The sequence below is a fragment of the Cydia pomonella genome, chromosome 18 (genome assembly GCF_033807575.1).
Source record: "Cydia pomonella isolate Wapato2018A chromosome 18, ilCydPomo1, whole genome shotgun sequence".
Lineage (NCBI taxonomy): Eukaryota > Metazoa > Arthropoda > Insecta > Lepidoptera > Tortricidae > Cydia > Cydia pomonella.
Window position 1 is genome coordinate 4947468 of NC_084720.1, and position 13959 is coordinate 4961426.

At 38.5% G+C, this 13959-nt stretch overlaps 2 protein-coding genes across 2 annotated transcripts in view; one reads left to right on the forward strand and one right to left on the reverse strand.

The window, feature by feature from the left end:
- Positions 1 to 3920, reverse strand: part of LOC133527846 (5-formyltetrahydrofolate cyclo-ligase-like) — a 49180-nt gene extending 45260 nt beyond the window's left edge. Inside the window, exon 1 of the mRNA XM_061865038.1 lies at positions 3888 to 3920. Within this exon, the coding sequence (XP_061721022.1) occupies positions 3888 to 3905 (18 nt within the window). The 5' untranslated portion in view covers positions 3906 to 3920. The remainder of the gene's footprint in view (positions 1 to 3887) is intronic.
- The window catches only part of LOC133527836 (transient receptor potential cation channel trpm), a 399070-nt gene that overhangs the window by 33094 nt on the left and 352017 nt on the right, over positions 1 to 13959 (forward strand). The gene's annotated exons all lie outside the window — the stretch shown is intronic.

Sequence of the window (13959 nt, forward strand, 5' to 3'; positions counted from 1 at the left end):
CTAAACTAAGTACCAAATTTCATCTAGAAATCGGTTCAATGGTTAAAGCGTGAAGAAGTAACACACATAGAGACAGAGACAGAGAGAATTATAGATAGATAAAATCTTTATATCTACTTAACATGCTTTGTGACACAAACAAATAACAAGAGAAAAAGAAAATTGACAAGAGACAAAGAAAAAGTAACATACAATTTGACACTAATATCAATAACAATGTATTACGTGTCTTATTTTTAGATTAGTAGAGATATTAGTAGAGGGTCATGTGTTGTGGTAAAGAACAGGCGCTGACTCAGCATAAATGCTGCGGAGACCACAGCACTGATCTTCCGTTAGAACCTTAAAACCTACACTAATAAACGACTAGTGCAGCGCTAGTCAATGTACTTATATGTATAAATATATATGCATATTACTTTCGCAGTTGTAATATTAGTAGGGATTTATGTCAATAATACTTATGAATTTTGTTCATTCAATATGTTTTCGATTTAAATTAGATGATAATAAATTTCAAATTATGATAAACCAAGAAAAAGCTTATTTATTGGGCACACTACAGTAATTGGTGTATTCATCTTAAATTATAGGGTGAACACGTAAATTATCAATTTTCTCTCATGAAAAACAAAAAGTAAACTCGACATATTTGATACATTTAGAAAAAAAAATCAAAAAAGGTTATTGCTATGTTCATTAAACTCCCGAGAATATAAAATTCAGCAAAATGTGTGACAATCCATATCAAAAGGCACCTTATGGCGGTTGCCGCTTAGGGGGCGTCCATTAATCGCGTCATACGTTTTTGGCTTGTTTTAGACCCCCCCCCCTCCCCCATGGTGATCTTTGGTGATATTTTCAGGACCCCCCCCCCCCATCCAATATGACGTGTATTTTTTTCGATAACTAAAGAACAGTTTTCTAACAAATGAACCTAAGTACACGTGAAGGATTATTATTGTCTATAATACAGTATAGCACAGATGAAAAAAAAAATACACGTGATACGTGTCCATACCCCCCCGTCCCCTGTGGTGATCATTGGTGATTTTTTGCTGACCCCCTCCCCCCCCTATACAATATGACGCGATTAATGGACGCCCCCTTAGGTTGCGTAGTGTCGCATTAGTATTGGCGCGCCCCTAATAATGGCGTAGGTAAGCGTCGACCGCCAGAAGGAAGGTCACTTTTGATGTGGACTGTCACACTCACATATCCTTGCTAGACGTCAAAGTACATCCGTGTGTTGCTTTAATTTTAGGTTTCATTGTAGGTACATTTATATTGTATTTTTTATGTTATTGTACCTACATGTTACTTGATTTTATGTAAGTAGATTCACAACAAAATTGTATGCAGCAGCCCTGGCCATTCACTGATAGTGCCCGCCATTTTTATCGGTACCTATAAAAATTGGTTTCTGTAAACTGAAAGGTTTTTTATTACTGTAACGGCAATACGCTCTGAAATGATTGTAAAGTGTGTAGTCGGGGAAAATATACGCGTTTCGTTGGGTTACATTTACAATATCATCGATATTTTGAAGCGAAAGCGAAAAAGCCGGTTAATATGCTTAACTCTTGCTGCGTTCCTACACAGCGAAGGTTGGCATTCAGATAATGTGATTATCAAAAACCGAATCCGTAATTATTTTCTTTTTATAATATATCCGTAATTATCTTGTTTTTAGTTTTTTTTATCAAATTTTTAAATCGGAAATCTGCCGCTGGATATAATTATTATCACAGAGAGTTGATTGTAATAGAGAGTAAAGTCTAAGAAAAAAACGTGCTTAGTTTGACATCCGAAACAGATGGCGCTGTACTGCGCCATATGTTTTGCGGTCACTGAATTGTCAAACGTCAACTTTTGACAGTCAGAGTTACCGCAAAATATATGGTAGCTGTACAGCGCCATCTCGTTTACTTGTCAAATCCTAGCACGAAATTGTTTTAGATTTGACACATCTTAGTCAGTCAATGTATTTTTGCTATTATGAGATAGTTAACATCGTTATAATTGCAGATAACAGAAGAAATAGAAATGGTTGCCAAGCAGATCTAGTTTGTAACCTGACCTAACATTACTTAGCATCTGATAAGGTTTCTAATCATGAGAAAAGATGAAATATCAGATAATGTGCTGTCTCTGTACGGTATTAAATATAACTTTAACGCGTTGTGGCCACTGAAACAGCGACTTTTAGAAAACGTTTATTTTGTTGTCAACCGCCCTGTAGTATTGACATTTGACTTGGCTTTTGAGGGCTGTGCTGAACAGGAAATAATGTTTATGAAACCGATCCTTCTGCTGAAACATGATTTTTATGCCGATATCTGCTGAAATCAAAATCGAAACTTCGATCTGACGGAATATACCTGTCAGTTTCGGCGCGACTGACAGTTTTCGCAGTTTTTTTTTTTGCTAAAACAGATATTATAGGCAAAAACTTAATTTTTTATGCCGAAACCTGTGCTAGTGCGTTACTGTACGGCTACGTCGGCTACCACCAGTATGACACTGACATATTCGCTAGCTTGCGTAACTGCATCTCGCTCGTACTCGCATATTATTATTAATTCTTTCATTGTTAGTATGGCTCATGGCTACGTTAGTAACATATTATATTAGAGAGATCGAGATGTATAGAAAGTAAGTTGCGCATACGTTAGCGAATATTTCAGTTTGACACCGCTAAGGCAATCGTGGTAAAGTTACTACTCCAAAAAGATACGTCACTGTCCGCATATTTCATGGCCCGCGGTGCGAGCGCCGTTAGCAACAGCGTCGGGTTGCGACTTGCGATTGACGCACGGACGACACGCGACACCCCACGTGCTTAAGAGGAAAGGGGACGACCGCTTCTCCATATATACGTAGTACCCATTTTCATCACTGGATATTAAATTGACATTATGGAAAATATTTTTATAGTTTTTGTTCTATATTATGTTTTGAGTATCCTATCGCAATCTTGAAAAAGTGTCCGGCAAACAACAAACAGCATTTTTTTATAATTATTTAATAAGGCATCCAGTACCTACCCAGAAGCCATAAGGTTATCATAGACTTGTTTTGAGACTCTTCCGAAAATATTTGAAAAAATATTAGGTCAAATAAAAAAATTGGCAAATAAATGATTGTTTGCAGTAGCAGCGACCCATTTAAAAATGTATAGGGAGCGTGCGTATACTGTAGGGGGCAGCACAGGAGACGTCAGATTTTTGGCGCCAGGCGTAAATGTGAAGTTTATGCTTCTAATGTAGCCCACAAGATGGCAGAATCAACTATGCACAAGAAAACGTACGAGAACGGTAGATGGCAGCACTTGCTTTGACGTGAAGTGTCAATGTACATGTTTATGTTTCCGATTCAGCCCACAAGATGGCAGACCCTTAAACGCACACAGTCCCTATGGTGAATTAATTAATAGTACCTACATTACTATACAGGCCGGGAAGCGAAGGGTTGTAGGCCAAGTAGATATAAACGGCCGAGCATGGCGAGGTTGGATAGGGATACGCGGCCGGCAACCCCGTTTCTCGCCGAGATTTGTATAGTGCTTTTCTCAAACTTGCAATGAAAAAAAAAATGTAGTCAACATTCGTAATTATTCGTAGCTTTACACAGCTAAAAACAAATTACAAATGTATTACTATTTGATGGTTGAATGCCAAGATGCTTTGTCACAATTTGACGTTTAAACACAAAAGGAGGTTGCTTTACAGGCATAGGTGTGTAAGGTTGTATGGAATTTCTTTACATGTCATCTTCACTCATCGCACCGGATACGTAGTATTTCCAGGCCTAATTTGAAGTAAGTCATGACAACATTTCATTGCAAGTTTGAGAAAAAGTTATAAATTAAAATATTTTTCACTCACCCGTCTACCTCGACGCATAAGCCGTGCACAAACATGCGTCCACACTCTTCGTCAGATTATTTGTCTGTTTGATTACACGTAAGATTACTCCCCTTATTTACTTGCTCCCTGATAACGCGCGGCGATCTAACTTTGTCATGGGGTTAATAATTTCTCCTAATTTTAGCGCTTTCCCAGTGTATCTTAAAGGAGTCTAGTTTGCTTGACGAGAATTGGCGTAGGTACTTACTAATTTATAATGTAGTAAGCAGAGATGTTCCTAATGAAACCACTATTATAGAAATAAAGGTAATTTATAAAATCCTATAGTAAATTCTTATAGTGTTAGAGAAGGTAATCGATCATAACGTGTCTTTTTATTAAGAAACTTTTTGAAAAATTAGTCACAGCAAATATGTAATAATTATAAAACAGATACGATTATTAATATTCTTTTGCTTTCATAAGTAATATAAACTAATTTAAAAAAAAACGTTTTTTAATAATTTTTTAATAAAAAGACACGTCAAGATTGTTTACCTTTTTCCTAATGCAAAAAAAAAAACGTAGTATACCTGAGGCAGAGTCAACTTTTTATACTCTTTTCCTTTCCAAGATAGTTAATTAAAATTATTAAATGGTATTCTGGTAGAAATTTATGGCTACTAGATAGGGAGAGGTACCTAGCCAGTTGTCGAAAGTAAGTACATATTTAATTGGCATTTATCATGGCATGGCAACAATTTGGGATTTAGTGGGCTCAATTTTTCATTATTAATTAAACTTGTCAATAGTGACCAGATAACTGATTCCATTATGTTTAATTTTCATCTTTCTAAACGTCTTGTCTGGCAAGAAACCATATTGTGGTTTGGTAGAACTAAATTACCTGCATTAACTTTTTTTTGAGTTTGCTTGAATCAATATGTTATAGACTTAACGCAAGATAAAGTAAAAGCAAAAAGAATAAGATAAAGATGAAAGCAGTTTAGACAAACTTATACAGTTCTAAAACACCAACCACCTCTTATACTTCTTAAGTTCTAAGCCACAGTAAAAAGCACATTACTCTTGCAAGCCTTTTAAAAGCGTTTTTCATTCAAATCTTTATTTATACGACCTGTGGCCTTTGCCCTTTACCAAACCCTGATCCTTACAAATTCGCAAAACCTTTAAACTTCTCACTACGGACAGCCCAGTGTTCTCTGACCTCTTATTTCACAGTTTTGTTACGTATCTAAGGCTCAAAATATACTGGAGTTTGCCCGCAGATGAATAAAATGGTTTGTGTATTGCTAGGCGGGGTCTGACCTTTAGGAGCGATTTTAGGTAATTAATTATTTCCAAATCTTTAAGGTTTTACATTCATTAACAGCTTTGCCGTTCCAGTTGGTTCTCACTTGAATAGGATTTTTTACACTGAACACAAAACTTGTGTAAAAAGTGTGTTTGTGTGTGTGTTTTCTCAAATTAAAAATACTTCGACCTACCTATTGTATTGTTTTTGCTTTGCTTATTATTGTACCAATTGTATTGTTTTGTATTGTAGCACGGGCAGGTTTCCACAACTCGACGACGGGCGCCTATTTTGCGTGACGTGGGTGGTACTGTTAGGCTAGCCCAGCCCACCCAACTCCTCAAGGAATCCTATCAGACCTTTGATGTTGTACTCCGACCTATGTAGGCATATCGCAGACAAACATTTCGATTCCCACAACATAAAAAGGTTCATCTATTTTGGAGCTACAATGCCACAGCCAGACACGTAAACTTATACATCCACATTAACTGATAAACCATACACTTATATAAAACACCCTTCTCTTTCTGTCGACGGTTAAAAATGCTCCAGATAACTTGGAGTTTTATCAGAGAGTGCGGTAAGACAAAATTAAACTTCATCTGTCTGTGAGAAACATCTAGGGAAACTGCAACCGTCTTACTATTAAACTCCCGAAAGTCACGTAAATGACACTAGGCTTGCTAGAGCGAAGATCTCTGTGTCAGCTGGGGCAAAAATGCTATCGTATGTCTGGCTGTCCTCCTGCCTAGAAGTAAGAGGTTGCGACTTTCAATCAGGAGGTTGTATGTTCAAACCAGAACGGTCTCGTACCAATGAGTTTTTCGGATCTTATATACGATATATGATTTAATATTTACTAGTCGCTTTTCGGTGAAGGAAAACATCGCGAGGAAACCGGACAAACCCCAATACGACCTAGTTTTCCCTTAGGGTTGGAAGGTCAGATCTTAGTTGCTTTCGTAAAAACTTGTTCCTACGCTAATTCTTATCTATCTAACTCTCGCTAGTTGAAGCGGGATAACGCGAGGAAGGAAATGAAGTCCATAATATATGTTTAGTTAGATCATAAGTCATATTATATTTATTTATAAAGCGCATGAAAGTAAGCCTGTTAACTATAAGTCGAGCTATAGTTTATGCGTACACTTTGCCCAGTAAATTATGCCAGGCTCATACTGGCTCACTCGAGTTTATTTACCCGTAAAGTGGTCAAGCTAGCCAACTAACTAACGAAGTACATTAAACTGTTACCCCAACTTGTGTGGCTATTCGGACCCTTAGTTGATTTTACCTGACGAGGTAACCCAGGGCCAGTTGTTGTAACGTTTATCGTAATTAAGATCAGTTAATGGATTTTGATAGTTTTGTATAGTATACGGTTTAGCTTAGCTTCTGTATTTAACATTTAAGAAGGTAATTTAGGCCTGTGCACACCGGATGCGTGTGCTTAGACTTGCACGTGCGCGTTGTAATATAAATATCCTTAGGAGAGACGGCACACCGCTTGCGTGACGTGTGCGTGCACGGCTCCAACATTATAGCACAAAAGAAGTACATTACAAAGAAAGAATACAATAAATGTGTATGTGTGTATCTTCCTTATTGAAGGGATATCTTCCAGCTAACCTTTGAGCAACTGAGAGAGCTAAATAGGAATGGTAGTTTAACTAAGCTTTGTACATGATAGCGAGATTGAAAATAAGTAGCTAACCCCAGACACATAATAGCCCAAGAGCCCATGACTGCCAGACTCACATCATAGTGTAAAAGTTGAAGGTTTGTCTATAACTGGCCCCTTAATAGGTAAGAACGATCCCCGATTATGAAACCTGGGTCGTGGTTGCTTTGGCAGATAACATTCATGTTGCTCAGAACCGGTGAATGTAGTTAGAGACAATGAAATAAACGGTAAAAGTTAGCTATTTATTTAATAAAATGTAGCCTTCATCCAATATGCAGATGCAGTCCCTACAAGTCCAACAACTAGTTTTAAAATATTTTTATCAGACTGGCATGACCATCAAATAATAACACGAAAGGATCAAGACTGGAAAGTTACATTGTAAGACACGGCAATAAAAGTTTGCCGGGTAACTTTTGTTGTCACTACCCTTATTGTTTACGCCTAATGACCGTCTCAAGTGGAATCCAACCATTGTAAATGACATGGGGTATACTTATATACCTTAAAGTCTATAAAATATTTGTCTTATTAGATATCGTTACAACATTATAGAGGTATAGATTTCGAATGGATTAACTTTTTAAATCATCACATATTGTCGATACATATATAGTCGATATATATATATTAGCAAGATAGCAGATATGTACGAAAATGTAACAACAAAAGTCCGCTGCCCCGCGGGAACTAGTGAAGAATTTGAGGTCAGGGTTGGGGTCCACCAGGGCTCTGCCCTCAGTCCGCTGCTATTCAATATAGTATTGAACTGCCTAACTGAACAGCTGCAACAACCCGCACCAGCGAACATCCTATACGCCGATGACGTCGTTCTTATAAACGAAGACCCAAGTGCCCTACAACATAATTTAGAGATGTGGAGACTTGCACTGGAAAACGCTGGCCTACGTATAAGTAAACAAAAAACAGAGCACATGCATTGTAATTTCTCCGGCAGTAACACCCAACACAAAATATACCTCCAAGATGTGGAGCTCCAACGTGTTAGCAGTTTTAAATACCTAGGCAGTGTACTCTCTACTAACGGCAATATCGACACAGACATCACGCACCGTATTAATGCGGGGTGGCAAACGTGGAGAAGTCTAACCGGTGTGCTATGCGACAACAAAATGCCCGTCCGCGTCAAGGGTAAAGTTTATAAGACCGCTGTACGACCAGCAATGATTTATGGTGCCGAATGCTGGCCACTCAGAAAAGACCAGGCGCAACAACTACATGTAGCCGAAATGAGGATGCTACGCTGGTCAGCAGGTGTAACCCTCATGGATAAAGTGGCAAATAAGTATATACGTGGAAGCCTGAAAGTAACACCGATATCTGATAAGCTAGCCGAAACGAGACTACGCTGGTACGGACACGTTATGAGAAGGCCCGAAGACCATATGGCCCGTAAAGTGCTAGCTATCGACACCGGTCCAAGAGGTTCCGGAAGGCCCCGTCTCACATGGCTATCGGTAGTAAATAGTGACCTCGAAGCTCTAGAATTAGATCCAATGACGACCCAGAATAGAACAAGCTGGCGAAAAGCGATTAGGAGAGCCGACCCCAACTGAACATGGGATAAGGCCGGAGAAAGAAGAAGACATATTGTCGATACAAAAATTCGAAGTGTAATTGAATCGTTATCGTAGTATTTAAACCACATTACAAAGTTATATCATCGTGCTACTGGTTACATCTGTTTTGTTAACGGTAGTCAGTGTAAAGTGTGACATCTACGCGTTCAGTTTCAAGTGTTCCAATTTTGAAATTTTAGAACGCAGTATCTTTGATTTGGCGTCCAAATTTCAATTCCTCCTGCAATTAGTTTGCTAGTATTATAGTGATATTACGTATATTTGCTAACTGTAAAGGTGTTATATTTTTGTGTTTATAATGTAATGAAATAATTAATACCATATAAAATACTTTAATCCTAGATATCAGTAGCAGTGTCTCGTGACATCTGTGTGAAAGTGTAGTATCTTGTAGATAACTTTCTAACGAAGTTCTAGTAGTGGTAATATTTTACACTATAATTAATAAACTAGACTAGACAGTGTCTTGTGATAGTGACATATTTACAGTGTATGAAAGTCTATGTTGTGTCGCCTTCTAAATGACAATAAAATTTTGATAATTATCAAAGTGCCAAAGATATTGAAGAGTGCGGTGATAAAATCTGAGATGCGGCCAAGATGACGTCTCTGGGGATACCTACAGAGGCGCCCGTACATACGATATGGTACACATCATACTCGGCGTATAAGGAAAAGGATTTTAAACCTCCTAAACCGGTAATGTAGATACTATGTTTTTAAATAGTTCCTCAGAAGGCATTAAGGGGCCATTTTATTTAAAATTGTCTATTTTTTTGACGAGCGTTCTGGCCTAGTGGGTAATGCCCTGCCTATGAAGCCGATGGTCCTGGGTTTGAATCCTGGTAAGGGCATTTATTTATGTGACGAGCATAGATATTTGTTCCTGAGTCTTGGGTGTTTTCTATATATTTATGTATCTGTATATTATATATATCGTTGTCTGAGTATCCACAACACAAGCCTTCTTGAGCTTACTGTGGAACTTAGTCAATCTGTGTAAGAATGTCCTATAATATTTATTAATTTAATTTGGTCTAAGGTTATTTCTAGAATTTAGTCAGACGAGCTCTTTAGATCCACGAAAATGAGAACATGAAATAAAAAAATATTAACTGCCATTTTAAAGCCTGTTACGAATAATATTATCATGTATGAGTTAATCGGTATTTATTTTTTAAAAATATATTAAATGAACATATTAAAAATGTCTTCATATGCGGTAAATGGTTGACAGTGAAGAGGTAACCGACAGGTAGATAGACAGACAAAGTTGCTTTCGCATTTATAATACTTCTAGCTTGTGTCCGCGATTGCGTCCGCGTCGAATGATGATAATGATTGTTAAAAACTATACCCTAGATTCTTCCTCGGACCTCATAGTCCTTTGGTATGAAAATAGCTCCATACTCTACCTCTCCGCTCTACTTAGGCAATAGAGTACCTTAATTATTACGCGGCGAATGGCTTGCCGCACTCGCAGCGGTACGCTTAACACCTACCCTGCAGAAAATAATTTACTTACTTGGACTCTATTGCCTAGGTAATATAAGGGTATTGACATTTTGACTAAAATAATAATACCTCAGTTCTGCAATGGAATTCCGCTTGGTGTACATAGAACAAAATGAAGTACATAAAAATACCTATCGAATGACCCTACTCTCATTTCTGTTGGATTTTGGACCAGGCTCCATATAAAGTGGCCCATGGTCCTTTCATCTGAATTCGTTCAGTGTTTTAATCGAAGACAGGATAGATTTATTTTCGCATTGATAATAATAGTAGGAATTATGGATTCATAGTAACATGTGTCGCTGTCGGGTTAACCCAGCAACTGTGTATAAATTAGGCAAGAAGGGTACTGAATATTTTAGCCTAAGGCTGGATCTTCAAGATCCTTTGTCTGTCAATGTCAGTCTATCGTCTCTCGGTCTACATTTGGCTTACTAAAACAATAAGATAAAGCTACACGTATTTTCCTTTCTATATTTATAAGGACAGAAATATGTGTTTTTCCTGTTCAGCGTAATTATATGGAAGTTTATTCCAATTAAACTATTTATCAAAAATATGTGAGAAATTCCATATTAATTTTATCGTCATTTATTTAACAATAAATGAAATATTACATGCTACTTACAGACCTAGGCCAGTAAAGTAAAGTCGAGGTCGACAAAGGCCTAGTTTACCCTCTGGGTTGGAAGGTCCGATGGCAGCAGAGACATGTCAGTCGCTTCGCTTGACAGACAGATGAAGTGTGCGAAAGGGAAGCTATGACGTATATGAACAAGCCATAAGTGCGAAAGAGGCAGACTACATATGAGAAAACGTAACCAATTTTGAGTTCGAAGGCGGCCGAGGCGGCCAAGATCATATTGCCGTATTTTTTAACGTGAAAAATATAAGAGAATCAAAAAGAAAAATATATATTAAGTAATTTAGTGACGATGGTGTCATGTTGTGTGCCGGGTTGTAGTGTTTCAGGGCCAAAAAACCCAGGATAATACTCATTTCACACGTAATTATGATATTCGTAGCGAAATTTTCGTAACGATATTTTATCAAATGAACAGCATAAATAGTGTACAAAACCAATTTATACAGTTCATTATAAGTTTTTCTTCAATTGTGTGTTAATATTTTATCATATTAGTCAATAATTTAGAATATTTTGTGTAAAAACCTAAACTGTTACTTTACGTTAGGGCTTGACAAAATGTTCATATGACTGTATCGATAACTTGTCGGTATATTAGTAGGTATGGAATTAGTTGTTCACAAGATATCATTAAGATATTACCTTTATAACCGACTTAAAATAATAACGATTGTTATAATACCATTTTAAAAGGTGCACATGCTTAGCGATAAATTTAAACTTCACTTTCCAACACAGTACTTACATTTTAACCACTTTTCCACGGCTTTGTCGCCAACACAAGAAAACACAAGACAGCGTATACTTGTACACAGCGTATACACACCCAACCCAACTTGTCAGCAGGAAAAGGCGCGAAATTCAAATTTTCTTTGGTAAGTCAACTCTTTGCGAACACATTTTCAAACAACTTCAACTTTCTCATTTTCAGCTTTTTCAAACACATTTGAAAAAGTTGTCGATAAAGCAGTTAAACATCGATAGATTATTAATATTTTGTAACATGACATCACTATTTTTGTTCGCACAAAGACAATTTACGCACACACTTGCATTTCATTTTTGGTCACACTTTCGAAGTTTGACAGTCGTTTTATACTATCCTATTTCTATGGATGGCAGTCGCTTTCGTAAAAACTAGTGCCTACGCCAAATCTTGGGATTAGTTATCAAGCGGACCCCAGGCTCCCATGAGCCGTGGCAATATGCCGGGACAACGCGAGGAAGAAGAAGACGGAATCTTTATTCGGAGGCTCGGGTCCGTTTGAGTTGCGCTTAAAAAATACTCAATAAAGGAGTGGGCTAGGACTTAAAATACACGGAAGACTTTTTAACGCAGTCTCGTTAAAACGAGTCTAGTTCTTCAAATTCTGACTGATAAGACTTGTTTTCCTATCAACACTACTGTGGGCGATGGTACGTGATTCAGTTCCATTCACCCTTGAGCAGGAGTTTTAAACCGATTCTTTACTGCGATTTTACGATTGCAGTTTTTTTTTTTAATACTACGTCGGTGGCAAACAAGCATACGGCCTGCCTGATGGTAAGCAGTCTCCGTAGCCTATGTACGCCTGCAACTCCAGAGGAGTTACATGCGCGTTGCCGACCCTAACCCCCTCCCACCCTCGTTGAGCTCTGGCAACCTTACTCACCGGCAGGAACACAACACTATGAGTAGGGTCTAGTGTTATTTGGCTGCGATTTTCTGTAAGGTGGAGGTACTTCCCCAGTTGGGCTCTGCTCTAGATCTGGAATGACATCCGCTGTGCTGTGCCCTACCACACAGAGCGAGATGACATTCACAATGCCCATACCTCTCTTGTGGACGTAGTTTAAGGACATACCCGGGTCCAAATGCAGTTATATCGATCGTCGAAATTTTCCGCTACCGTGTCCTTATGTATCTGGCGTGACTAATGTGTCACTAATTTTATTAAGACGTGTTTTTATTTTTACAAGGTTGTATAAGTGAGTTGGGCTATGAGAATTTTCTCATAACCCAACCTTCGACATCTTTTCTGTGGACTTTACAAAAGTTTAAGATATCGATATGGATACTTTTAGTCCCCAGCAAGCTCGGTTCATTTCAAAACGACTAGCTAGAATGCTCTGAAACGTTGTTCTTACAATAGGATAAGGTATGCCTAGTCCTGTAATTGGTTTATATAGCTTCAGATATCATAGTTAAAAAATACAGCGAATTTAAGTTTTTCATGGTGGCAAACAAGCATACGGCCCGCCTGATGGTAAGCAGTATCCGTAGCCTATGTACGCCTGCAACTCCAGAGGAGTTACATGCGCGTTGCCGACCCTAACCCCCTCCCACCCTCGTTGAGCTCTGGCAACCTTACTCACCGGCAGGAACACAACACTATGAGAGGGTCTAGTGTTATTTGGCTGCGATTTTCTATAAGGTGGGGGTACTTCCCCAGTTGGGCTCTGCTCTAGATCTGGAATGGCATCCGCTGTGCTGTGCCCTACCACACAGAGCGAGATGACATTCACCATGCCTATACCTCTCTTGTGGACGTGGAATTCAGGCCATTTACGCATTTATGAATAACGACAGACTCGCCTGAAAGCATCAGTCACCTGAAAACTGATACCGTTCGTACTGACGTAGGATTGACGTAATAAAAAAATAAGCATAACATTGTGGGGCAGTATCTGTAACGACCTCGATACCACTTTATGGAACCTTTTTACGTGTGTAATCATTTGATCGGCGCCATACAGTAGCAGATGTTCTCGTTGGAGCGCGAGTGTTGTCACAAACCAACCAGCATAAGGTGACCTCCTGCTGTTTCCCCCTACTTGTACATATTAAAACTAGTGGCTCTGTGAGCTGTTGACCTCGCGATAATATTGATATTATTATAATTTGGAGCCTGTCGTGCGTGTCCCACTGCAGGGCATAGGCCTCCCCAATCTCTCGACTGATCTCTGTCCAGTGCTGTGTCTGGCCACTCCTTCAAGGAGTCCAGTTCATCCCGCCATCTCTGGTGAGGTCTGTCAGATCCCCGATTCCTCGTTTGCGTTAAGTCTCATTTTGTATGGGATTTTGAGTTTCCGAAACGTTTCGCTTGACGCGCTGTTTCTAAATACCATACAAAATGAGACTTAACGCAAATGCATACGTCACGTCTCGCTATCGAATAATTTTACACTATGGGTACTATTGTGTCCAGATTATGCGATTTTGGTATTAAGAAAAGGTAATAGGGTAGATATTTCATAAGAGGGTCGAATTGATTTATCGGAGTTTGAACACAATTGTAGTCGGCAAGCGATCGTCACGATTTCAGATACTAGTCCGCGAGTCATAGGCGAAGGGCGATACAGTAGTT